We start from the raw sequence: 27,128 nt of genomic DNA, 5'->3' as shown, positions 1-27,128 counted from the left end.
ACCAGCAGAAGACGGAGTGGATGTACGTTCTCCCCTTTGGAGGGCCGGGACCCGGGTGTGCACTTGCCAAGCCTCCCTGGAATGTTCCTGTCTAGCCTCACGTCGGGACACCGGCGTCCAGCTGACCCGAGGAGCGAAGTTGTGAGAAGTTGCTCCCTGCAGATGGCTCCAGTAGAGCTTAGCCGTTTCCTTCTTACCCAGTGGCAGCAAAGGCAAGACAGATGCCGTCGTTTGCAAGGCATTCTTTGACCGTGTGACTTTTGGAAGAGAGAGGGCATTTAGGTCCCATCTACGCTACAACTATAATTGAGGAAGAGGCGGGATCACAGTGGTCTCCGGGCCCAGTTGCAGCACTGTTAATGAGTAACGCAAGGGGAACCTAACCGTATTCCCCCAACCCTTGGATGGTCCCCGGGTTTTAACCAGCTACGTCCATTCTGCACTGCAGTATTTAACCGGGTTGCAACTGGCTGGATTATAATGGTCGTGTAGACTGAGTTCTTTGCAACAGTGGGGTAGAGAGACCGAGAGGGCTCACGTTGCAGGTGGAATGGTGCAGGGAGAGGATGTTTGGGTTGGAGAGAGAAACAGGCCAGCCACGAAGGTGCTAACGCAGGGAACAGAGAGCTTGGAATGGGACCACCTTTGTGCAATCGCTGCTCTCCCAGGAGCATGTTTTGCTTGTACGTGTTACTTTGCTGTGCAGTGGAAAACACACACACTGTCTCTCATTAGGGCTGCTATATTCTCATCCACTGTGGAGACTGAAACTGGAATCCTAGAAGATCAGGGTTGGAAGGGACCTCAGCAGGTATCTAGTCCAACCCCCTGCTCAGAGCAGGACCAATCCCCAACTAAATCCCCAAATGGCCCCCTCAAGGATTAAACTCACAACCCTGGGTTTAGCAGGCCAATGCTCAAACCACTGAGCTATCCCTCCCCCTGTTTGTCCCTCCGCGTTCTGGCTCTCCCTGTAACTTCCAGATGAGCCCCGTTAGCACTAATTAGAATGAAAACAATACGTTGAGCTTCTACAGCAATGCTCAGATGAGTCTGGTTTTACAGGAATTAGCCAACTAATCTCCACAACCCCCCTCTGATGTAGGCAGGTAGGATTATCCCCATTACTGATAAGTAAACTGAGGCACAGAGCCTGTGACGCTTGGGTAGCTCTCCAATCAGGAGACCATCTCCTTATCTATCAAGACATGTCTACGGTGACCACGTAATCTGAGCATCTCCCTAGTATTTGAAAATGCAAATAACAATAGCAAGCTTTTTCCCTTTCCAGCCCAGAGGAGAAACAGCTGAATTGGTTTACAGGGCAAGTCACTTATGGAGGGAAAGCTCAATCCAGTGCATTTAGGGCCTCATTTCTTGTGGCCAAGAGTTCCGCTGGGTCCAAGAGCTGTAAAATTCCGTCTCCTGCATTCATGAGCCTCTCCTTATTAGTCCACAGTCCCCGTGGAATAGCTGCATCATTCTAGGTCACGATTGCAGAGGCGATCTCGCCGTTGCTCAAATGGGTTTACGAAGCAATTTATGGTCTGGATAAATTCTGCCAGGAGGTGGGGGGGCTATGTGGGTAAAAGAGGGGAAGTCAGGCAGGAATTCTGTATGTCAGATCATTTTTTCCACCCACACCTCACTTCCTCTCATCCGAAAAGCCTGGCGTTGTAAGGGTGGGCGTGAACACTTTGGCATTCATGTCTGCCTCACTTAGGTGCTTATATGACCTCCATTCCCTTATTATCTGACCACCTCACAATCTTATTTATCGTCACAACCTCCCCAGGAGGTAGAGAAGCACTAGCCTCCCCCCAGTTAGAGCGCCGGGAGACTGAGTGACTTGCCCAAGGTCACGCAAGAAATCTGTTGCAGAGCAGGCACCTGAACCAAAGTCTCCCAGATCTTAAGCTAGTGCCCTAACCATTGGGAAGCACTTCCTCTCTATAGCTTAGCTATAGAAGTAGCCAGGGAGCTGTAACAGCCCTTTCCCTAATCATCGTCCTCCTTGGCCGGGGAGAGTTTGTTTCTACTGGTAAGCTTCCTTATCCAGTACTAGAGGTCATGAGTTCCTCGCTGATAGTCATGGTATTCTGCATATAAGACTGGCTGTAGCCTGGGAGATGACTCCCAAGGCACGATGAGAAATAGTGTCTCTTCTGAAACTGAATTGCCCTGGAAGAATCGGTTTTATCTGTTCCCTTTCCCATTCTCATCCCAGGGCCAGATTAAGTGTCGTTGTCCGAAAGGATAAAGAAATCCACTTTTGATTGCTTTGATAGTGGGTGGTTTTTTGTTTTTTTTTATCATGGTTGCCGATACATTTACATTCTCTTTTACAAATGCAAAGAGCAGGCAAAAGCCACTTTCAATAATTTATTTTCAAATCAATGCTAATGAGGTTATGTCTCGTCAGTGGCCGAGTTTTACAATAAAGTCTGATTTATTTAGAAAAGATCTTTGGTGCCACTTCCCGTCTAATGGGGGAGCCGTTGCAGTGACCCTCCAACTTCGGATCCAATTTGTAATTCACAGCGGAGCTCTGACCTGATTTGCATTGATTAGAATCGGGAGGCAGAGACAGCTGGGGCCGGGCCGTGGAGGGTGGGGGAGAGCACTCTGTCTTCCAAAAGTGCCTAAACGCAGCAGATTATCTACCGCCTTGCGATCAAGTTGCACAGTATCAGCAAAAGGCCCGTCGCTGACTTTATTAGAAAGGCCCTCCCGACCATGGTTCCTCATGAAACTGGGGTACATACGGCTCTGCCCTGAGATTAGAGCAAAACTTGGTGCCTTTGGGTTCACAGACCGAGCTTCAGTCACAGTACCTCATGCTCCTGCATAGGACTTGCTTATGCTGCAAAAATAACCCATTGCTAACCACAGGTGCAGCTCAGTGCTGTCTGTCAGGGCCGAATTAGGTGCTGAATCCACGCTATAGGTGGATGTCCAGGGGGCTGACTTCCAGAGACATGGAACAGTCCTGGAATCTGGGTTTTGTTTCTAAACTTTGTGGTTGCACAGAGAAACCTGCAAATGTGACCCAAGCGGTGACGTCTTCCTGAGTCTGCAGACAACCTCTGGCAGAGGGAGCGTGCTAGAGCCATCTGGCCCCGCACCCAGATCTCCTGTTCTGGGTGAGTGGGGTGTGGCTAGGATCTTGGATTGCCTTAATCCAGCCCTGATTCCTGTCATTGCCGATGCTTGCCGCCAAACTGAATTCAGCACTGGTTTGGCCAAGTAGCGTATACACACCTTGTGTGGGTGCCGCTACATCAGGGATTCTGAACCTGTATTCATGTGCCAGTGTAAGGACCTTGCACCAATCAATTCCTGGGAGAGTGAATGCCAGTGCTAAATGATAGGTTACCCATTTAAACTAAATCACCAGAACCCAGTTGTAAACCGATGTAAGTGTGTGCACAAAAGGGGCTTGCACTGACTTAGCCCAAACTGATTTGAGTTAAACTGGTGCGACTATTGTGTATAAATAAGCCATTCTTTCTCCCACACTGACTTCAATCTCCTTTTGTGCTCATGAGTAGCCTAGGTCCCACCGGCTCCCTGCTCTTTGTTTCATCTTAATCCTGTTCTGTACAGTCCTCTCCCCTATGGCTCAAACCTTCTCCCACTGAAATCAGTGGCTAAACTCCCATGACCTCAGCATCTTCTACCATCTGCCCTCTATGCCTGGATCATCCTCTCTCTTCTTCACTGGCAGGGGTCCTTTCTCTCACCTTCTTCAGATTCCCCCTTAAATCTGCTTCTTTCAAGAAATCATTCCACCTCCTCCGTTTCCTGGAAATTATTGTTCAGTCAGTGTCTTGTGTCCCGCAGACCATAAACTTTTCAGTGCAGGAAACGTCTCTTCCTATATGATGCTTATAAAGTGCCATGTAACTTTATGAGGCTATAGTAAGTGATTTGTTTTTAACAGTGTTAATAGGAATTCATGGGTTTATGCAACATGCTTTAAAATATTACCTGTCCCAGGAGCGGGGGACTTCCCCTTCCCCTTTTTCAAATTTACACCTTGAATTTACTGGTTTGAGAATCAGATGCTCTCTCGAGCCAAGTCATCCGATCTATCTTATCGAATCGAATCTCTAATCTAATGTAATCTATTGGTATCGTACTGCTGCTGGGCATTGCTGGAGTATCTCTACTTCGTCCACATAATGGTTCTGTGTCTTCTAAAAGTCGCCACTCAAGGATTAATTCCTTCTGGGACCAGTGTGCGTGGAAGTCTTCACAGTCTCCGTTTGTCCATAGGCTTCTCTGTGCGCCATGTCCTTTTTTCAAACCCAGGGCCCGGACTGGCACCACTACTCTCTGAAATGAGAGCACCAGGCATTCAGATACCCTGGCGGTGGGCATCACATAAAGCCCCCAGGGCAGGCTTTTCCAAAACGGACGGCGTTGGCGTTGTTCTGCGCCCAGAGAAGTCAATGGGAGTTTTACCACGGACTTCAGTGGGAGCAGAGTTCGGTCAATGCTGAGAGCTTTGGAAAAGTCCCACCCCTCGTCTAGGGCACAGGGTGGAGAGGCCTCCCATGCGGTTTCCATAATCTCTCGCTAACCAAGTTCTTTCATTTCATTTCCCCCCCTCCCCTCCAGATGAGGAGCTTGACTCACCCGTCCTGGAGGACAGAGAAGACACTGGAAGTAAAGGGAAAACAGGTAAGAGACGACCACATCATTTGGAAGCAACAGGCTCCTTGGGGCTGGACTGCAGGAAAGACCTTCCTCCGGCTAGTTGGATCAGGAGTTAGTGTACCTCTCTGACTGTAAAAAAAAAAAAAAAACGAGGAGTCCTTGTGGCACCTTAGAGACTAACAAATTTCTTTGGGCATAAGCTTTCGTGGGCTAGAACCCATTACATCTGATGAAGGACTCCTCGGTTTTTTTTGCTGCTACAGACTAACACAGCTACCACTGAAACCTCTCTGACTGGGTGGCTGAGAGCATAGAGGAGGGAAAAGGCCCCAGGATTGAGGCTGCTGACGATGAGTGTGGAGGGGAGGAGGCTCTTAGCTGCTCAGAACCCTTTTGAGAACCTTCTCCGTTAGCTGCCTCCCTTTCTGTTCCGCTCTACTCTGCGCTGGTTAGGCCTCAGCTGGAGTATTGTGTCCAGTTCTGGGCACCGCATTTCAAGAAAGATGTGGAGAAATTGGAGAGGGTCCTGAGAAGAGCAACAAGAATGATTAAAGGTCTAGAGAACATGACCTATGAAGGAAGGCTGAAAGAATTGGGTTTGTTTAGTTTGGAAAAAAGAAGACTGAGAGGGGACATGATAGCAGTTTTCAGGTATCTAAAAGGGTGTCATAAGGAGGAGGGAGAAAACTTGTTCACCTTAGCCTCTAAGGATAGAACAAGAAGCAATGGGCTTAAACTGCAGCAAGGGAGGTTTAGGTTGGACATTAGGAAAAAGTTCCTAACGGTCAGGGTGGTTAAACATTGGAATAAACTGCCTAGGGAGGTTGTGGAATCTCCATCTCTGGAGATATTTAAGAGTAGGTTAGATAAATGTCTATCAGGGATGGTCTAGACAGTATTTGGTCCTGCCATGAGGGCAGGGGACTGGACTCGATGACCTCTCGAGGTCCCTTCCAGTCCTAGAGTCTATGAATGTATGAATCCCCCGGCAACCAGCTGCTTTACCTACGCCCCCCTGCTCCACCAATGGGCTGTGAGGTATCTCCCCCCTCCACCTCCGAGCCTCCCTTCAGGTCTCACCATTACCAGCAGTGAGCTGTTAAGGCTGGGTGGGCTCACCATGGGGTTTCCTCTCCTTCCAATCCTCCCTTGGCTATTAGTGCTGGTTTCCAGCAGCACAAGACCATCCAGCATCTCTCTACTCTCCTGTGGCCCCCTACCTGCTGTGACAGCACTGAGTCCCTTTCCAAAGGTTGGGGCGAGAGCTCCAGGATCCAGCTAACCTCCAGGCCTATCAGCAAAGGGGGACCGCACAGCCCAGTGGGGAAAGGAAGTCCTGTCTCGAGAAGCTGACCAAATGCTTCACTGATGCTACTTCGAATCACACACATTGAGATACAAGTACATAGACAATGTTCATAACTTCAAATACAAAAATGATACACACATACAAACAGCATAATCATAAGCAGCAAATTACGACCTTTCCATAGACACCTTACTTGACCTCCTTTGTACAAGATTTGGTGCAACGATAGGACCTTGGTTGCAACAATGATCTATACGGTCATTGTTCGTGTCAATAACGTCACATCACGATCTGACCCTGAAGAAAGGTTCAGGTTCTACTGGAGGGATGGAGGCAGCTTTGGGGCTTGTGTCTGCACCTCAACGAGAGGAAGTGGCTCCTTGACCCTGAGGGCCAGGGGAGTGGAAAGGCCTCGTCTCTACTCCTCAGCGCCCTGAGACTGGAAGTTCAGAGGGTAGGGTCAGGGAGGCATGCAATCAGAGCAGCGACCATGGAACCACTGCCTGGTCCCAGCTCTGGATGCCCCGGTCTCATTCCAGGCACATTTGGATATGACTATGTAACCGTTTTTTGGTGGCTGCGAAATCGCATCTCCTCCAGCCCCCTGCTGTTATCCCTGCTACAGGTAACTAGTTGACTCTGCGTTCCTAAGGACAGACGCCCCTCTGAAGCCTCCTTGCCAATGGCCTCTCCCACTGCTGTCTGCAGCAAAACGTGGCGTCTCTCGAGTGAGGACGCTCCACTCATCAGCCCTGCCTGACTTAGAATCCAGCAGTGGCTGCAAAGAGCTCCGTTGTAAATGCACGTGCCGTCGCTCTGTCTTCCCTTGCTCCATTTGCAGCAGGCGATCGGGACCAGGGAGCACTCGGAGAGGGAGCCAGGCTTGTAAAGTTCAGGCCGCAAACGGGAGTGGGGAGAGGGGGGGAGAGACGCGCCGAAAAACCATCGGCAAGAGCGGAAAGTGAGTCACCGCCAGCAAAGCCGAGAGGAAGACGGAGCGGGGTGGATCTGTGTACTGGAATGTTGGAGGCACCAGAAACCCAACCCCCAAACTGCCACTGCAGAGCAAGCTGCCTCCACAACATGTGCCTGGAATCCAGCGTCCCCACCCCTGCTTTTTCCTTAAGAACCCCTCGGGTGGGAGCTGAGCGGAAGGTCTGTTTCCTGCCCAGCTCCCCCTAGTCCCACCTGCTTCTCTTCCCATCGGGCGTCCGCCCCAGCCACAGGAAAGAAGCCCTTGTGTGCGAGCCACCTCGGGCAGTGCAGCTGTGAGCTTCCTGCAGCCCCAGTTCCCTTTTTACAGCTCCGTTCAGGAAATCGCGGCCTCCTGGCCAAAATCTGGTTTGAGACCCGCCTCCTTGGGTTCTTTCCTGCCCCCGTTCCATGGGGCTCGCATCCCAGAAATTAAAGAGGGAGGTTTAACCACATGAGCAGGGGAGATTCAGCCAGGTTTAAAGCTTTATACACCCCTCTGCACACACAAAAAAACCTTGGCCGTTAAGGTCTGAGTAGCTCAGATCTGGGTGACTGTCACTTCACGATGCACCCTGTGTGCACGAGAGGAAAAGGTGCCCACATGGTCTGTACAACGCCTTGTGTCTGCTGGCTTAGTGCACGTGAATATGTCTCCATCCAGTGACCTGTCTGGGAGACTACAGCGGTGTTCCCCCTTTAGCTCAAGTGGCGGTTTTGGTGCCGAAGGTCCCAATCCTGAAAACCTGTATCGTCGTGTCTGTCCGTGGTCATGCTGTTTTACTTACCTGCCCACCAACTGTCCTAGGCCTTCCGGTGTTGGGCACAAGTAGGGTTGGTTGGGAATTTTTGGCCAAAAGTTTTTTTTTTTTTTCATTGGAAAATGCCAATCAATTGAAACCAGAACTTTTCGTAGCAGGGAATTGTTTGGACAACAGTTTTGTCAGGAAGGTTTCTTCCAATCCAGGGTGGAATTTCTGGTCAAAACAAGAGAGCCGGGACTGGAGCCTTGGGGTTTCCGTATGCCAAGTGAGCACCCTGAAACGAGAGCCGGAACTGGAACTTGGGGGCTCGCATATCCCGAGCGAGTGCCCTCGCCACCAGGCTGTTGGCCGTTCTGGGATGCCTCGCTTGCTCTCTTTCCGTGACAGATTTCCAAAGCTCTCCATGGGCTGCAGGGTCACTGGCTCACGCGGCCAAATGAGTTTGAGTTCCAGCTGCTTGTGAAGATCAGAGTGAATGAGAATTCTTCTGAATGTTACGTTTCTGTGGTGCTGTTTTCCCACCTTCATGCCCCACCAGCGTGATGAGTTATTGGGCCACTGGAGCATATGGCAGCTACAGCAGGTACGGGCGCCCCAAAGCTTCGAAAACAGACGTTTTCATGTTATTTATAAACCATGCTTTGGTCATGACGCAAAGCTGCGCTTTCATCTGTGTAGGATCAAATGCAGCTGCCTAAAGAGAGAAGGCAGAGGGGAAACAGACGGAAGGAATATTGGAGGGGCATGTTCGTAAAAAATAAACAAATCAACCTAAGCAAGTAAATTAAAATAAAATAAACTAGTTCCATTTCCCCATTGAACTTCCTAATTCTCCCCTCAGAACTGGCTCCAAGGAGGATGTTCAAATGTATAATCAACCAGAAGCAGTCCCTAATCCTGTAGAGGCAGCGGCGTGTAGTGGGTAGAGCACTAGAGTGGGAATCTGGAAGCTTGGGTTCTATTTCTGGCTCTTCCAGTGACCTTGGTTGAACCACTTCCTTTCTCTGTGCCTCAGTTTCCCCACACCTCCTATCTTATCTATTTAGATTGTAAGCTGTTTGGGGCAAGAACTCTGTCTCACTATGTGTTTGTACAGCCCCTAGCACACTTGGGCCCTGACCTCAATCTCCGAGTGCTCCGGGAATACAAATAATATTTCATCCTTGGATCAATTCGGTCTTTGGCTGCCCACATGCAGCTCCCACAAGGTGGCACTTCTCTTTCCTGACTAACCCCTACTGACGGGCTTAGGCTCAGTCTATGCAGAGCAACTGTGTTGACTTCTTTATCCTGGCACTGAGGGAAGCACCATTGTTCAAGGAGGTGCTGGTCTGGGCTACAGTGAAAAGTTGTGCCATTGAGGTCTTGGAACAGGTACAGGCTGGATTCAGTCAGCTACGATCCTTGCTGCTGAGTGGCTTCCATTTTTCCCTTTCTATTTCCAGTTCCCTTTTCAGTTACTAATGTACTTGGAGACTAAGGGCTTGTCTACACGGAGATACTCAGGAAAGTTAATCCGAATTAACTAAAGGTGTGAATTTAAAGTGGATTAGTGAAACCACATTAAACCCCCAAATTAAAGTGGCCTTAATTTGGTTTAGCTCCCTAAAACTGGGGACTTGAGAGGTGCCGGAAGGAGTCATGCACTCAAGTCCCTTAGGGTACCTAACTGCCGTCGGCTTGGGGTTTTAAAGGCCGTGTTTTCCACCATTGGCTCATTTTGGCCTTGGATTTTGTTGGCCCAGCTTGTGATGCCTTGAGCCTGATGCTTAAGAGGGAATGGAGTTGCAAGTGCTCTGAAAAATAGGCCCCAGGCATCTCAAGGGGGGGACCCCAAATAAGAGGTCACCCTTGAAAATTTTGGCCTGTCCCACTACAGTCTTGCCAGCCATTCAGATGCCCTGCTCATATTCATTCGTATCTTCCTTGTGGTGCTAAACGTTCATTGTTATAACTATTTTAGTTATTAGCGTGGTCATGATTGCTTTAGGACCTGTCTTTTTTTCATGCTGAATAATATAGTAGACTCTTGCCTCTCAATTGTTGGGCAGGATTTCAAGGGACAGGGTTGTGGCATTGCTGGAAGCACTTGTCTCTGTGCTTTAGTCTTGTATTTTTTGTTCTTCAGTCCAAACGGAATAGAAGACTAATTAGGTGGAGTGAAGTCCTTGAAATGAAAGCTGAGAGGCTGGGGGTTGCAATGGGCATTTTTCTTAATTATATCAAATGGTCAAAATGCCAGATGAGCATTTGGCTAATGTAAAACTTATTGTTTCTCATTTCCGAGAGCCACAAGGACACCGTGAAGCCAGCCTCTCCCAGCAAATCAAACTGAGAGCTGCAGTCTCATCTTGCCAGGAGTCTCATTTTCTTCTCTTAGCAACTGGTTCCTTTTAACCCCTGTGTTCTGAGCTAGAATTAGCTACGGCCGAGGTAGGGTAGCCGCATCTGCAAGGCATTTTACCAGGACGGGCACAGCCAAATTCCACCACTCGACAATCACCCGCAATCTCTGGCTCCTCCCACGATCCACAGCTCCGCCCTCTCCTGGAGTAGCAGGATGTTTCTGCTCCAATGAAAACAACAAACAACTGTTGCTCTTTAGACTGCTATGGTTATGCTTCAGAGTCAGTGGCCACCCCTGAAATGAACAGGGGCAGCTTGCACTCCTCCCTTGACTGTTGTTTCAAGCAGTGCAGATGTGGGGAGGAAAACACGGCAGTAGCCCCATTTGGATGGTTTTCTTAATGACCATTGAGCCTATAAATATAGAGCCAGATTCTGATTCCCACTTACGTTGATGTGAATCGGCAGCAGCAGCTGCACTGAAGTAACCAGTAAGCAAATACAGAATCTAGGCTCGGGTTGTTTGTTTGTTTATAATGGAAAACTAATTTCTGTAGAGACAGATGGGCCCATCTAGGTGCTGGTATGGCATATGACCGAGTGTAGGCTCAGCCTCACCCCCGAGGGCAGTGGCAGCTGGGCTTAGTAATGAATACAGGATACAGGAATGTGAGATTTGACAGACTGGATCAGATCCGAGGCCCATCTAGCCCAGTATCCTGTCTCTGATTGTAATCGGTACCAGCTGCTTCAGAGGAAGGTGGAAGAACCCTGCAGTAGCAGATGTGCCTTCCACATCAGGTCTCATGCTGATCTCTAATAGAGATTGGTTTCAGCCCTGACACATGAAGGTTAATATCCCTTCCAAAAAAATGTGTTGAACTTACTTCTATCTCTGATTAGTCTTTCTATCCATATAAATGTCCATTCCCTTTCTGAAGCTTGTCCCTAGCCTCCATTTGCCAGAAGCTGGGAATGGACGACGGGGGATGGATCATTTGATGATTCCCTGTTCTGTTTATCCCCTCGAAGCACCTGGCATTGGCCACAGTTGGAAGACAGGATACTGGGCTAGATGGACCTTTGGTCTGAGCCAGTCTGGCCGTTCTTATGTTCTAAGCTCTTGGCCTCAACAATTTCCAGTGGCAATGAGTTCTGCAGTTTAATCAGATGGTGTGTGAAAAAGTATTTGCTCTTATGAGGTTTAAATTCTCCAACCTTTTAATTTCATCCAGTGCCCCTTTTCTTTCTCATGTTATGAGACAAGGAGAACAGATGTTCCCAATCTAGGCAGTGTTGCCTAGTGGGTAGAGCACTGGACCTGGGACTCAGGAGAATTGGCTTCTACTCCAGCCTCTGCCACTGGCCTGCTGGGTAGCCTTGGTCAAGTCATTTCACCTCTGTGCCTAATTCCCCAGCTATAAAATGAGGAGGAGGAGGATGCACTTTGTGATCTGTGAATGAACAGTACTACATAGGAGCTGGGGATTAGGATTACCAGCTCTAGACTGTTCATTATATTACGTCCCCTCTCATTCGGATCCACTCTAAGGTAAACAATCCCAATCTTTTCCATCTCTCTTCGGATGATTTTTTTCCGGGCCCTTGATCATGATTGTTTCCCTTTTCTAAACACTCTGTAGGACAGCAATAGCACAGTATCCAGATGAGGCTGGATCACTACTTTTATGTTAAGTTTTTGGCCGTGGTGTTGTAGCCCTGTTGGTCCCAGTAGATGAGAGACAAGGCGGGTGAGGTCATGTCTTTTTCGGCACCAATTTTTGTTGGTGGAAGGTACAAAACTTTTGAGCTTTTCGCAGCTCTTCTTCGGGTCAGGACTCAGACCTGAAGAAGAGCTCTGGGAAGCTTGCGAGCTTGTCACTTCCACCAATAGAAGTTGGTCCAATAAAAGAGATTCCCTCACCCACCTACTTTATATAAAGCCATTACAGTCTCTTCTACCTACTTTATGTAAAGGCATTACAGAATCCGCCCCCCCCCCCCTTCTATTCCTTATGCAACCTAACATCTGAGCGTTTGATGGTGTTTTTTAAACCACAGCTGCACATTGCACGGAGGTCTCCATTGAGCTGTTTATAATGATGCCCAGGTCCCTTTCCAGAGTGGAGTCAGTTAATTTAGATTCCTCTAAGGTGTCAGAGTAGTTCCACGGGGCATTATTTGGCACTTACTGACACTGCATTGCAGTTGCCATCCTGTTGCCCATTACCCTCGTTTGGTTAGGGCTCTCTGAAGTTCCTTGCAGCCCTCTCTGGTCCTGATTAACCTAAATAACATTTCACCATCTGCAAATGTGGCTGCCTCGCTGCTTACCCCCCTTTCCAGATCATTAATAAAGACAGGACACTTGTGGTTTTTCCAAAGCCCTATCATCCGAACCCCTTTCTTGTGCTCCATGCTGGGGGAGCAGGAAAGGATTCAGATAATGCAGAAATTCGGATAATAGAGCAGAAACTCCCGGCTGCAGGGTGACCACCCTGCTGCTGATTGGCTCCTGTAACAACATAGGGAGCCCTCCGCAGCCTGAGCGAGTGGGGCCATGACAGTGGAGCTGCAGAGGGCCCTGCACTGCTGCTCCCGCCCTTTTGATGATCTGAACCCGTGTCCCCCACGCTATTCGGACAATGGGGCGTACACTGTATATTAAACAACCCGGGACCTCGCACCGTGCTTCAGTTTCTTTAGATCTCCCCTATGGGCCTAGTGACTTACTGCTTTTTAAATGATCGATTTGCTTCCTCTTCTCCCACTCAACTTCCAAAATTATCTCATTTTTTATTACCAGGGAAGAGCAAATCTGGGGTAGGGATCTCCAAAGCCGTCTCGACCGAGTAGCGAAAACCAACACAAATAATCCATTGAGCTTCTCAGCAATGTCCTTATCTTCCTTAATTGCTCTCATTAACCACTGATATCCAGCGGCGGCACTGGTTCTTTCAGTAGTAGAGCTCCACAGGCGGAAATAGTCGGTGGCCCCAGTTTCTCTGAGGATGTCTGCGCTGCAATCAGAAGGTGTAATTTGCAGCGGGTGTAGGTGTGTCTGAGCTCGCTTTGATCAAGTTAGCTCACTAAAATGCGCAGAGTAGCCGTGGTGGCCCGGGCTAGCTGCCCAAGTACGTAGCCACCGTCCCAGGCAGGAGTGCGTTCAAGCGGCTCCACCCATGCCACCGAGATTACGCTACTATTTTTAGCAAGCTAGCGTGATCAAAGCGTGTCCGGTACACCTACATGTGCTGCAATCACACGTTTAGACCCTCAGACTTCTTCCAGTGTGGAACATTGTATATTTCAGTCCCAAATCTCCTTCCCACCTCCCACGACATGTTGGGAAAATAATAAACCTGTTCTTGTCTGAAGAGGGAAGTACACTGAATTTGGCCATCGCTGTATTTAAACCTATTTGTCAGTGATTTACTTATAATGATCCATAGGATGTTTTAGTTAATAACCTGAGCAATTTCCACCCCCCAAGAAGTTCCATCCTCCTGGAATACGATTTGTCTCCTTTTTCTCCAAAACTGAGTGGCTTTGTGCTCCACCAGAGAGAACCAGCAGGTCTGGGGTGGGTCCCTTCCCCAGGTACTGAGTTACTCTGTGCATCACGGTATTTTCTGCCTTTTAGTTCCCTTTAAAAATATGTTTGCATTCGTTCCATTTTTTGCTGCCCCCTGCCGTCTGCCATCCGCTATTCACTTTGTGATGAGATTCTGCCTGCTGATACTTCCGCTGCTTCAGTTCATAACCGCTGGGTCCTGTGTTTTATACAAGCTTAAATAACCCAGCAGCTCCTAGTCTTTCTATTCCCTTCACAATCTTTGCCCTGCCACTAGGTTCCCCCTTTAATATTTTTCCAAAGGATACAGACCTACTTTCTTCCAGCCTTTCTACTTAAGTTCCCCAAGTCCCTGAGTCATTCTGTTTGTTCCCTGCTGCATCATTACCCATCTCTGTAATGTCCTTTCTCATATTTAAGTGATCAAATCTGGGCACAGATCTCCAGATGTGCCCTTACCATTCAATCCCTTAGACCATATTAGAAACATTTCCTGCAACATGTGCGCAGTATTGTCTATTTACGCTTCACAGGCCTGATTCCCTGCCCTGTCAAACCAGTGATTTCCGTTCGGTGGTCGAATGAGGCCCCTTAGCACTTTGTTTTATTGAAGGTTTTTTTTTTTTAATTTATTGGGCCACAGAACTCGGGAGCTCTCAGTATCCCCGCATCTTGATCTACCCCTTTGGCATGCTCTCCTGTCTCACCCTCCATCAGGGAGCGTGGGCTAATAGGTAGCACGGGGGGCTTGGGAAGTGAAGCTGCTCAGGTCTGTTGTCTCTGCTACTGATTTGCTGAATGACCTTGGGCGAGTCACTTCCTCCCCTTCTCTCTGCCTCAGCTTCCCTGGTTGTGAAGTGGGCGTAACGATACTGCCTCAGATGAAAGTAGCTACATGTTATCGCCTCTTCTTGGGCACGAGAGTTCTCTCTGTTTTTCTACAGACCACAGTTTGAGGCTTAAGTTTTAAGGCTTCCCAGGCCTTTGAGGGTTTGTCTACACTGCAGGTTAAGCCTGGGGTTTGAACTCAGGCTCAAGCCCACCCCCCCTTCAGGCTACACACACATCATGTTAACCGGGGTCCCAGCACCACATGGGGATGGAGGGTCCACTCCTGAGCCAGGCCGGCACCAAATGCTGAAGCCCTATTGCTTTGCGGTGTAGACAGCCCCTCTAGACTCGTGCTCTGGGAGTCCTCCAGAAGTATCCCACAATCCCACAGGCTGACTTTTTGTGTCCTCCGGACAGTCAAGTTTTGCCACACTGCCCCACAAACAAAGGGCTAGAGCAGCCACACAGTGGGAGGACACTAGGAAGTCTGGGATATGGGAGGTCGGACGCGGGCCCGCATAATGCAGTGTAGACGCTGGAGCCCTAGGTTGGGATCCAGCGTTCAACAATTCCTAACCTGGGGTTACAAACGCGTGTAGACACTCAAGCCCTAGGCTAACAAACCCAGAGTCTGCCAACTCGTGTTCTACTCGCCCTGGGCTCCCGCTGCAGTGTAGGCAGACCCGGAGGCTGCATGTTACGTCTACCCTTCACGCTGGGGGGGAGAGGGGGGCGATGCCAAAAAGTAGCGTAGCTATGACAGCAGGAAGGGCGAGCCACCCCGACTGTGTGCCTTTCCGAGACGCTAGGCACGTACCCGGGCGGCGAGCCCCCCTCCCACTGCTGCTACTCTCTGTTTGAACAACACTCCCAGCTGGACGTGTAGATACACTCTTAGAGTGGTGAGCACCTCCCTCAGCTGCTTAGTCCAGCCAGAATAAGAGCCCACAGCAGAGAGAGAAAGTCCTTTAGCTCAGGTGGTAGGAGCTTGCTCTGCTCCTCCGTATTCACTGGCTGTGGAGGTGGCCGCAGGGGCAGCCCTCCATAGAATCATAGAGTATCAGGGTTGGAAGGGAACTCAGGAGGTCATCTAGTCCAACCCCCTGCTCAAAGCAGGACCAACCCCAATGTCAGTGTTGGCTGATGAGAAGGTGGTAGCGTTGCCGATTTTGGTTGGACTTATTCCTGGAGGTTTCATCACATGACATCATCTTTAAATAAAGGTTCATCTTTAATTTCTGGAAACTTCCAGGACAATCCTGGAGGGTTGGCCACCCTAGAAGGGGTGCCCTGAACAATGAAGTGAAACCTCCAGCTTGGTTTCTCGAATCAAGCCGTTTGTCCCCTTCCCCAGCAGCCTCCTCCCAGCCGTGCTGTGTAGATATCTGGCATTACTTCATGATACTCTTCTTCCACAGTCCTGGGCTTGAACCAGCCGCAGCTTCCGTGCTTGGGACTCTGAGCTAGACCGGGGGTCGGCGTCGCCTTTTTACTGAAACAGATTTTTGAGGGCAAATGGCTTTTTTGAGCAGAATGAAAACTTACCTGGAAAACGTTCCGAGGGGTAGAAACTTTCTGGTTTTTCACCGGTAATAACGTCTTAGGTTTTGATTAAAAAGGAAACATTGGGGAAAACCATTCGATTTTTTCAGTTCAGTTTTTAGTAAATATTTTTGGGCTTAAGTATCGGGGGGTAGCCGTGTTAGTCTGAAACCCCAAAAACAACGAGGAGTCCGGTGGCACCTTAAAGACTAACAGATTTATTTGGGCATCAGCTTTCGTGGGTAAAAAACCCACTTCTTCAGATGCCACATGAGAAGTGGGTTTTTTTACCCACGAAAGCTTATCCCCAAATAAATCTGTTAGTCTTTAAGGTGCCACCGGACTCCTCGTTGTTTTGGGGCTTGTCTTTTCAAAAACCTTTTTGGTTTAAAAATAATGTTTTTGAACCCACTTTTTTTTTTCTTTCCATTTTTAGTGCAACTGGAAAATTTCACCTTTTTTAATCAACAAAATTTTCAAAATTTCCAACAAGAAATACTGGAACTCTTCCAGCTGTTCTCATTGGGGCTCACTGCTGAATGGGTTCCTAGTGGCCACTAGAAACCAATCCCCTCTGGTAATTGTCCACTGTTCTTACCCCTCTCTCTCTAGGCCTCCGCACAAGAGATTATGCAAACTACTACCAAGGCATGTGGGACTGCAGCAGCAATCAGCCGGATGAGCTGTCTTTCCAGCGTGGGGATATCATCTACATCCTGAGCAAGGTAGGCGACAGTTACACCGCTCCAAAGCTAGGCGGATTCATGGCCTTTGAGCTTAATGGGCCAGATGTGGAAGTCGTGGCGGCGTCTAGGTGTTTACATGCCCCTTCCCCAGCACAGCAATATCTGAATGCCCGTCAGCAGCAGCAGGAAGACAGCCTGAGCAGCGATGTGAAATGATTGCAGCCCAGCTTTCTCCTGTGCCTTGCAGCCTGGAGAATGAGTCATGGAAGGACTTGGTCTGACACCTGGAAGGGAGCCCAGGTTCTTGCTGGCTGGTAGCACAAAGAGAGATTGATGTGTCCAGGTTTCTCTAGTGGCTCGGGGCGCTGTGACTTGCTAAGAGCTTGTGGGACTGAATCCAGGGTAGATTCAGACCCGGATGGTGCTTCCTGGCCAACCGTATTCTGCAATACTCTGAGAAAGCAGGAGGGTGGGCATGCATAGTAATGATCCTTTGCCCTTCTGTAGTGCCTCCTGTCTGCACATTGCAGACACGAGTGAATTAAACCTCACAATCCCCCTCTGAAGTAGGTCAGTATCATCATCCCCATTTCACAGGTGGGGAAACTGAGGCACGGAGCATGGCCGTTTCCTCAGCAAGTCAGTAGCACGTCGGGGAAGGGAACCCAGGAGTCCTGGCTCCCAGGCCCGTGCTCTAATCATGAGACAACTTTCCCTCCCACGGCTGGAAGGAGAGCCCAGTTCCGACTCCCCACCCCTCCCCCGCTTGGCTTGTACTGTTCTGTAATGCTTCCTCCCCTGTCCCAGGCATAAGCGCCTGGTATTTAAAATGCCCCCAGGCAAGATGTCTCTCCATAATGGAGTCTGTGTGTGGTGGTGCTCTAGAATTGCAGGGGTAATTGAGTTGCTCAGCCAGGTGTGAACAGGCCTTTCTTTGTCAGGCGCATGCAGGTAAATAAATTAACTGTGTGCACTGTACTGAACGTGCCCGTGGGGGAAGGGGGATGGAGTCAGGATCCTCCGCCAGGCTCCTGTCTAAGGCCGGGAGCGGGGTTGTAAGCGACCTCTCTGGTTCTTCCTGATCAGAAGAGGCCCGGAAGTGGCTGCGGGATGGGCACCAGCTACGGTGGTAGGCCTGGTCCGGTTCATAGTGACACTGGAGCGTGCGAAGAGCATGGCTCTGTCACCCTCTGATGAACAGCTTAAGGGGCGTTTTGTGTGTACAGCGCCTAGCACAGTGGGGCCTGGTCTGTGATTTGGACTCATGACTCAGGCAAGGTGCTCCCAGCCCCTTCCCTGGATCTCGCATCACTCAAGCACCAGTTTCCGGCAGTGTTAAGTTTGTCGCTTTCAAAAGGCTCCCTCGGCCAGGGATGAGAACATCCTCTCTTGGCTCTGCCAACAGGTTGCCGTACTGGCCCACGGAGCCTTCCCCATTGGGCCTGGATGGGTCAGCGGGTGTTTTTTGGTCCAATTGCCCAGCACGTGAGTCTATCCCGGGAGGTTCTGCTGAACCGAGCCCCCGCACTCCACCGGTGAAATCTGCAAACCAGGCCCTCTGTGACTAATGGGGCAAAACCCAGATGTGCCAGGCTTGGCTCTGGTTCCCTTGGTGCTGTTCATCGGGCCAAGCCAGCTCTGAAAGGGAGGCGCAGCTCCAGGGCTGTGGTTGCATGACCGGGGAAAACTCCCTATTCCAATGGGAATCCTGAACCCGTGTCATGCTACTGGACCCTGCCTGTGGGCCCGATCCTGGAAGGAGCCGGGCTCGGCCTGCCAGCTCCCATTGGGAGTTTAGGGTGCTCAGCTTGGCCCATTTTATTTTTTTAATAGTTACGCCGGCTGTGTGGTTTTTATAGGGAGGTGCAGTCTGAGCACAGGAACTCCTGTTTCCATCTCCCGTCTGCCACTGATTCCCTCTGTGGGCCCTGGGCCAAGCCATCCTGCTGGCTACGTCTCTCTCCCCTTCTGTACAATGAGATGACCCTTGCCTATTGCCGGGCAGCTGTGACGGGGGGTGGACTAACCACTGTGTGTAAAGTTCTCTAAAGGGGACGAGCGCCGCTCAGTCCAGGAGGGTTATCCAAGCAAAGGATCTGAATTGCCCTGGGTATTAACAACTGGATATTTCCTATGGTGGCAATGCGAGTGATCTGATATCCCGGTGATGGGCGCCGTCTAAGAAGCAGAATAGAAGGCAGCAGAGTACAGGAGGGCAGCTCCGTGCGGGAGTTGCTGGCCGCTTGTTTCTCCCTCTCGTTGCCACAGGAACTGGCTGTGCATAACCTCGTCCGGGCTGATCTGGAGACGATTCAGGAGCTCACGTGGAGCCCTGACTCTGAGCCAGAGGAATTCGCCCAGGGTCTCGCCCTGATGAGCATAAGGACCCAGTGGAACACCGAGATCCTATAGGAACCTATGGAGTTCCCTTCTTAGCTCTGCCCCCGTTTTTGAGAACCCCCTTTTGGCTTTCCGCTTCTAGGAGACCTCGGTTTTAACAGGGTTAGCTGGAGGCTTTAATTCCACTGTGGGCTGCTCTGCGCTGGGTCGGACCCACCGTTTTGCCGACGAGCAAGCGGAGACGCAGCGAGCGGAAGTGACTTGCCCACGGTCGTGCTGGTCGCGCAAGCCAGACGGCCGGAGTTTTGACCTCGCCTAGACCCCGGGGTGCATGGGGAGCGAGAGAGTCAGGGTCCTGACTCTCGGCCTGGTGCTCTGCCCCCTGGCCTCTCTTCTATGGACTCTGTTTGGGGATCGGCCTCTGCCGCCCTCCGCCCGCCCCCGCACCCCAGCGCAGGGAATGCAGCTCGGAGCCACGGCGGGGTTTTAACTCTCTTCGGTGGCTCCAGATTGTGACTCTTCTGCTGACTTTCTCACACGTAACCGATTGGTCCTGAGAGCCTCCCTCTCGTAAATTACTTCACTCGACGGATGCTCGCGACCACAGCAGAATCCGAGTCGGAATTAAGCAGGGGATGGGCGGGGAGAAAAAAGGTGTTTGAGAAGCCTGTTCATTCAGCTGCGTTTTAATTTCCTTTTCAATCTTGTCCCAATTAATTCCCCAGAATTAATCTCATCGAAGCAAACTCCGTTTTAGTGGTGCGGTCGCTCTGTCTGAACATGAAATAGTAGCTAATATAAAAATCCATCTGGTGTGTTTGAAACACATGCTGGCTGCTGCTCGGGTCCTGTCTGACATTTCGAGCATCGACAGCGGGGGGGAAAGTGATTTGGGGGTTAGCGGACATCGGTAGCTGACTAGCACGCTCAACCTTAGCTCTGGAGCGCAGGGCACCGGGGCAGGACGGCTCTGATCGAGTTTCCAGGAGGGAGTGTAGAAACTGGGTCCCCACTGAGCACACACGCAGAGGGGTAGCGTAGTCTAGGGGTTAGGGCAAGAGACTGTAAATCAGGGAATCGGGATTATATTCCCTGCTCTGGCAAGTGACTCACTAGGTGTCCCTGGGCAAGTCACTTTGCCTTTCTGGGCCTTCGTTTCTGGATCTGCAAATTGGGGCTGTTGCTACCTACTCGCCTTCCAGCAGGGGTGGTGAGGCTTGATTCATTAACATGTACCCGGTGCTTTGAGTTCCTTGGTTGGAAGGCACTAAAGCGGGCGAGGGGCATTGCTATTGTTGTGTTTTCTCTGCTCCCGACCACGTCTAATTATCTGTACAGTCTGTCGTGGCCGTAAGTAACCTGAAGCAGCAAGGTGAGCCGCTAAGCAGATCAGTGTGTCAGGTCCCTTCCCTCTGAATCCAGCAGAAGCATGCGCACCCCTTAGAAAGGAAATGTGCAGAGGCCTGTGGCACGGGGCAGGGAAGCTGGGCCTTCTCTCTGCCGATCCGGGTTCTACCGAGCTCCAGCTGTTGTCGTGTCGTTGTGCTTGGCAGGAGTGCTGCCGTCCCCGCCTGCCCCTTGGAAGTGGAAGGAGTCCAGCGGCAATGCGCCGGTGCCCGCTAATCCCCAGGACGGGCGTAGCCTGCAGGTGTTCAGCTTGCATCGCCTGATCTGCAACAGGATGGCACCGGCATGGCTCGGCAAGCACTGGGCCTTTTCGCTGCCCGTGCCGGTACTAAAGCTGGCTGTCTTATTGGTACCGCAGGCCAGAGATTTGTTATTGCACTTCTGGCACCGGGAGTGCTGCAGGGGCCTTCACCGGACCCCCGGTGCTGTGAATATTGCCAGGGCTGGTCCCATGACCGCTTGGAACCTCTCTGGGCTGGTACCAAACCTCCAGCGTCGCTCGGGCCCTGGGCCGTCCCGGTGCCATTGTGCAGCACATCTGGGCCGCGTGACGGGCGAGGTTCCGCTTCCCTGCCCTCTTCCCGGCAGCTAAAGGACGCCGGCCCTCTTTCCCCCGGGCCGGGTGATTTGTATGTTATGATAATTATTTGAGCGCTGTGAGACTTCCTATTTTAAGTGGACTTAGTTGGATGTGACACGCAGCCCATAAAACCGGAGAAGTTAATTCTCTCAATTGCTTGAAATGAAAGTGTATTGGGGGGGGGGGGGGGATGTTTTTATTCCTTGGACCCCGGAGCGAAAGGAGGCATTTAGTGACATCTAGTGGCCCTTTTTGTCACTCTCCAGCAACTGTACTTTGTGGGGGTGGGGGCGCGGGGGAAGAAGAGGGGGGGGTCTGAATGGCACAATGAACCTGATTGCTGCTTGTCAAATAGCTATTATCCACCTCTGACCTAACCGGAGGGGAATAGTATCTGCAAATCTCTCCCCCCACCCCGCCCACGTATTTATTGTGGGCTGGGAGGGGGAAGCGGAAAACCGCCCCCGGTCCTGTGTTAACAAGCCGCCGTGCGCCGTGCTGTGATGACGGAGGGCTATGATGGCGATGATGGGGTTTCGCGCCCATTAATAACCCCGATGGGAGGCTATCGAGTGAGGAGGGATGGGGACGGGATTTGGGGTCAGCTGGAAGGCAACGGTCATACACCGGTCAAATTCAGGCGAGGGCTATTCCTTCCCCCCCCCCCCCCCCCCAAGACAGGAACCAATCGTCTAGAACAAACCCCTGGCAGCCTCATTCCTCCCAGGTAATTTTTATAAATGAGGGGACACCCATTCCAGAAGAGGACAAAAGGCTGGCTCGACCTGCGAGCAGGCAGCACAATGGTACATCTATGATGCCCCCGCTGCCCAGCGGCCATTTATTATAAACCCAGAAAGAAAGAAAGAAACCCCCCTGACATTTCCACTCGGGACACGCTATCCAAATCCCGCTGCATTTGTCCTCCATCAACCCCCCACCTGCCCACCTATCCTGGATCCTAACCTAGGGTCCCGATAGTCTGGCTTTGTCTTAGATAGGCAATATTACCTCCCCGTCCTGATTTTTTTCCCCCATCATCCTACACAGAGCAGGTATTGGAACAGGGCTAGAGTCTGCTCTCGATTGCAGTGGAGATGCTGCGGATTTACACCAGCGTCCGTGTAGAGCAGACAGAGCAGGATCTGGCCTTTACTCTGGAGTGCATTGGTGTAGATTAGATCAGAGTATGTTCTTTGCGGTGAGTTCACCCTGCTGCCCCCAGGAGCAAAATTTTCCTCCTTTCCGTGGAGGTTCGCCTGTGTCGCTGGGAGGAGAAATTCATCCCTGATCTTGGGGTTCCCCTGATATAAGTGAGATCGGAGTGTGTTCTTTGCTATGCATTTACGCCGTGAGATCAAAATCTTACACACACCAGCCTCCCTTTAAGTCTGAACATGACCATTTTCCAGGAGCGTACCAAAGAATTTACCCAGAACTGTGCAAACTTTAGCAGCGGTCTTGGGTTCATCTTCAGAACCACCAGTGCATTTGCAAACTCCGGCATTTTTTTCCCCTCCTTTTAATATTCAGACCATTTATTTTGTGCTGAATTTTATAACAAATGCTGTTAAAGACTTCATCTTTGACAGAGGTAATAATAAATTCACTGTTTAAAGACAGTAGCTTAATTCCTTATACCCTCCAATACAGCACAGAATAAACTATATTCATCACTGAGTAATTTTTTACCACATAAATCTTTAAAACTAACCGTTGTAGGCTGTTGAGGCTGAAATATTGTGAATTTATTAGATATGCCCATGTAGTATTGGATTCAGAGGTTTCCATTCGAATATATTACAGAGGAAATTTGTGTCTTTAAGTGTGACAATCCTTCCATTTTCCGAAGCCAGCATATAACCGGCAGCTTCTCCCGAGTCAACTCTGCCTTTATTTGACAGAGATTTAATAATAAACCTTTTGCTAATCTGCCAAAGAGGGTGGGGGTGACATTTCATTCAGATGCCCTGTTTAAAATGTGTGGCGAAAAAGCTTTTGTTTCTAATGTAACAAATGTCTACAGATTCCCGGTTTTATTTCTTAAAAGGTGGGGGACATTTTATCTGGGGTTGCCAAGACAGAAAAATATTCAAGCAGGGTGTCATTTTCAGACCCATCTTTCTTTGACAATAACTTTCACATGACTCGGCTGTCATTTTTTTTTCCTCCTGTGAGGGTTGGTTGGTTGATTTGTTCTGTTTTGTTGGTTATTCAACAATAAGTTGGACAATGGAAATATTTAGTGTGAAATCCAAATTACACACACACAAAATAGATCATAAACACTTTAAAACTTACATTGATTTGTCAAATAGGCAATGGAGGGAAACCTCCTTTTGCAGTGTCACAAAACTTATTTGTAAATTTCTTTTCTTAATTGTCGCCTGTTGAGCACCTATATTTAAACCTACATTGTTGTTTCCAATGATAGTGTAAAATATCGGTGGACATCTCTGTTTTTTAGAGAGAGAGAGAGAGTTATAAAACCATATCCCGGTTCATGAGGCGCGGGTAACATTTAAGCCAATTGATGTGGTAACATTTAAAGCAGTTATATTGCAAAATGTCACGTATGGTCTAGTTTCATTAGAGGGAAGTTAATAGATTGATGGCGTTGAAACTCCCATTCCTGGGAATAAAATAAGTTTGCCTTTGCCATAACGCCTCTCTATCCATTGCCCAAAAAACTCAATCAGAAATTTACAAAAACTTCTACTGTACGGAGCCAGTAACAAATCAACAGTTTAAAAATTAAAAGCTGTCTATTAACTACTAAACAAAAGAGGCAAAAAAATCCCCTGGCCATCAGTATAATTGTTCAGACGAGCCCGGGTTGAAAGATAAGAATAAACACACACAATTAATACTCAGCGTAGCCCACTTATGATCAAAAGAATTCTCTCCCCTGTCTGAGAATGCTCGTAAGACATGAGTATTTCAGAGTCAGCTTCTATAGTGTGTTCCCCCCCCCTTTTTTTTTTCCACACTGCTCCATCTGTAAATGAACAAACATCTTGATTTTATAGCCCTTTGCTTTGTAAAACTGAGAAATGGAGGGGTGGGGGATACGCTGGATGCCTAAATAAGACTTTAATTCCAAATTCATTTACGCTATAGCGATGAAGTTGTCACAAACCATAATGCAGTATTTAATTAAAATAACAGAAGTGTATCTAGATATGTCCTGGGGTAGCTATCACCAAATTATAGCCTATGCCATCCGTATTGTATTTATGAAACAGCAGTTTCGAAGGTGCAGCTGAGCTGATACAGAAGAGTAAACATTTGCACCATTGTTCTCACAAAAGCTGCCTTTTTCTTTTCTTGCCTTAGTTCCCCCTCGCACTTTTCCCCTTTTTTGATTCCTCACTAGTTCACCAAGATCATCTTTATTTCAACTGTGTGTGTGTGTGGGGGGGGGTGTCTTCCCAGTGTTTTTGATCCCTAACTCCTGGTCTTCAACTAATGACCTCCAAACTCCTGTCGCTCTGAAATCCCCTCCCGTCTGTTGTCATGGAAAGAGTTGTGAGCCCGGTGTCCGAATAGAAAATCTCAGGCAGAACTTGGATGTGGGATTCCAAGAGGGTAGGAAAGGAATACGTTTTTGAAAGCCACTTTCGCATGCGTGCTTTTGTCCCATCTCCTACAGAGGCATAAAATGCACAGACTTGGCAGAATTCAAGTTTTCCTTTTCCTTTTTCAATTATTTTGACAGATAATTGCGATGTTTCTTTTTAAGCACTGTTTTCAGTTTGGGTCGGGTTTTTTCCCCCCAATTTTCACAGTTACAGGAAATTCTGGGGGAGGGCCGACGGTTATTTAATGACCATAGAGGTTGGGATTAAAAAAGTGAAAGCTTTATAACCATTAGCACACCAATTGTCAACATCAGACGTCCAAATAGACAAAGTAAATAGACTTGAATCAAACTGTAATATGTTCTCATTCGGCCCTTTTTGTATATTTCGTTTGAGCGATTTTTTTCCCATCGGCTTGTGTGTGTACGGTGAAATTCACGTTTACCAACATTTACCACTAATAATCTCATCCTTCCAACCCTAACTGCGAAAAGTATCTCCTACGCACTGCTCTCTATCTGTATGTGTGTGCACAGACACACTTGACAAACATCTCTCTTTCCCATACCAACACATTTTCTGGAGTCCCGTTCACCTCCTCGTCTGCAAAATGATGTTTAGCTTAAGGTCCCAAATTAAAAGGAAATAAACAGCCATCATAAAATGACCCTGGGAACTGAGGGAAATGTTCCCATTTGTTACTGGTCTTTGTACTTTTCAGCTGCTCAAACCACATGTGACTAAAACAGGGGCCTTTTCAAGTTCCTGAAAGCTAAACTTCTAGACTCAATTCCCCCTGTAGCATCATTTCTATCTCATTCAATTTCCCAGTCCCCAGCTTCCTTTATAAATTCTCCATCCCTCTCCCTTCTAGGATCAGTAATTACAGGTAGTGCCTTATCTCCTCTTCGTCTTCCTTTTTTTCCCCCCACCCAGTCTTATAAGATGATCAGAAGAGTTATGAACGAAACAGAAATAATTGCAGTGACCTTTTGAAAGGAAGTGGCCCTGGGGGTTACCTTATAAAGATATTTTGATAGCACTGATCTTCTAATGGGTGTTCTCTTCGTTTTCCCCACCCTCCCCTTTCCTTTTTTTCAGCCGGGGGAATCTGAAATAAATGGCTCCTTTCACACACACACACACACACACACACACACACTTATTTCAAGCCGTCTTCACAGGTCACGCACAAAGTTTAACTCCGGTGACTGCTAATTTTCATCAGGCCCCAGTGTTCGGGACTTTCAAGCTGAATCTAATTGGCGGCAGAACACATTGAGGAAATCGAGTGTGCAGTAAAGCAAATAAAAATCTCTCCCTTTATTATTTTTTTTCCCTCATGGGGAGGGGAGACTAGAAGTGGGGGAAAGGTGGAAGGGGAACCAACCGCTCCTGCCTTGCTTCCCTCCCAACTTTACCGTTAAAGTTACACCTACAGCTAAGAAGTTTGGCCATGAAAAATGGTCATTTTGTTTCCCCTGCTCAAAGCACGTTATTAAAATGCTAATTTAAAAGAAAAAGGAGTTAAATATCTAGCAATGGTGCCGTCTAATTGCAACCATAATGAGCTCTCTAAATGTGAGTGCCCCTGACACACGGAGCATAAACAGCCAGCAAACAGATCATTAGTACCCGCGTTCATTTATTCTGGCGACCTTACTATGACCCCACCGAGGGTAGGGTAAAGAGCAGGTGGATCCGGCTGTGACACCCCCCTCGGGGGATCCAGGAAATGAAGCTATAAGCAGCTGCCATGGCAACACCTATGTGTGCAGATGATGTAACACCGGCAGGCTGGAGGCTCCACAATTGGGACGCCTTGTCCACCCCGCTCCCCTCCTTTGCCAGCCAACGGTGCTGAGTGTGCCATTATTCCGCTCTTTTAATGCGCAGAGTAGCTCAAAGGGATCCCGATTTTTTTCCCAGCCGGAGGCAGGTTTGGGGGGGGGGGGCGCTAACGCAGAATGGGACCTCGTGTGCACACGCGTGGCCCCAGCTCCATGAGCCAGGGGCACCAAGCACTTCCGGCAGATGTTGAATGCCCCCAGTTTCACCCCATTTTCAGAAGGAGGCCAGCCCTCCCCCTGGCCCCCCCCCCCGGTGAGCACAGGTGAGGGGCCTAAGCCTGTGGGGCACTGAGCTCTTTCTAGACTTTGGTGGGAAGTCGAAGGAGCTAGGCACCTCTCAGGATCAGGCCTCGAGCGAGCCCCCTGCAACCAGCTGCCCCCCACCTGATACGGAAGTGATGGGTGTGTTTTAAAAAAAAAAAGTCGATTGTCTCATATTTCGTCTTTCTTCCGCCGTGCACTGTGCATGCATTATGTAAATAAACCTCAGCTCCCCCCAGGTATGGGGAGGGTTGGGATCATTCAAGTTTTACAAAACAGGGGAAACTGAGACACGCAAATCTGTGCCATAGCCGGGAGTGGAACCCAGGCGTCCTGACTCTCAGCTGTAACCACCAGACCCTGCGTCCTCCCAGCACCTGGGTTGGTACCCGAGAGCCCTGACTCCCAGTCCCCGGTGCTTTT

At 49.3% G+C, this 27,128-nt stretch overlaps 1 protein-coding gene across 1 annotated transcript in view; it reads left to right on the top strand.

Moving 5' to 3' along the window:
- The window catches only part of SKAP1 (src kinase associated phosphoprotein 1), a 235,036-nt gene that overhangs the window by 199,625 nt on the left and 8,283 nt on the right, over nucleotides 1-27,128 (top strand). Inside the window, exons 10-11 of the mRNA XM_065422494.1 lie at nucleotides 4,624-4,686; nucleotides 16,613-16,725. Coding sequence (XP_065278566.1) covers nucleotides 4,624-4,686; nucleotides 16,613-16,725 — 176 coding nt within the window. The remainder of the gene's footprint in view (nucleotides 1-4,623; nucleotides 4,687-16,612; nucleotides 16,726-27,128) is intronic.

This window comes from Emys orbicularis, chromosome 25 (assembly GCF_028017835.1).
Source record: "Emys orbicularis isolate rEmyOrb1 chromosome 25, rEmyOrb1.hap1, whole genome shotgun sequence".
Classification (NCBI taxonomy): Eukaryota; Metazoa; Chordata; order Testudines; family Emydidae; genus Emys; species Emys orbicularis.
This window is presented reverse-complemented; position numbering and strand designations above follow the sequence as displayed.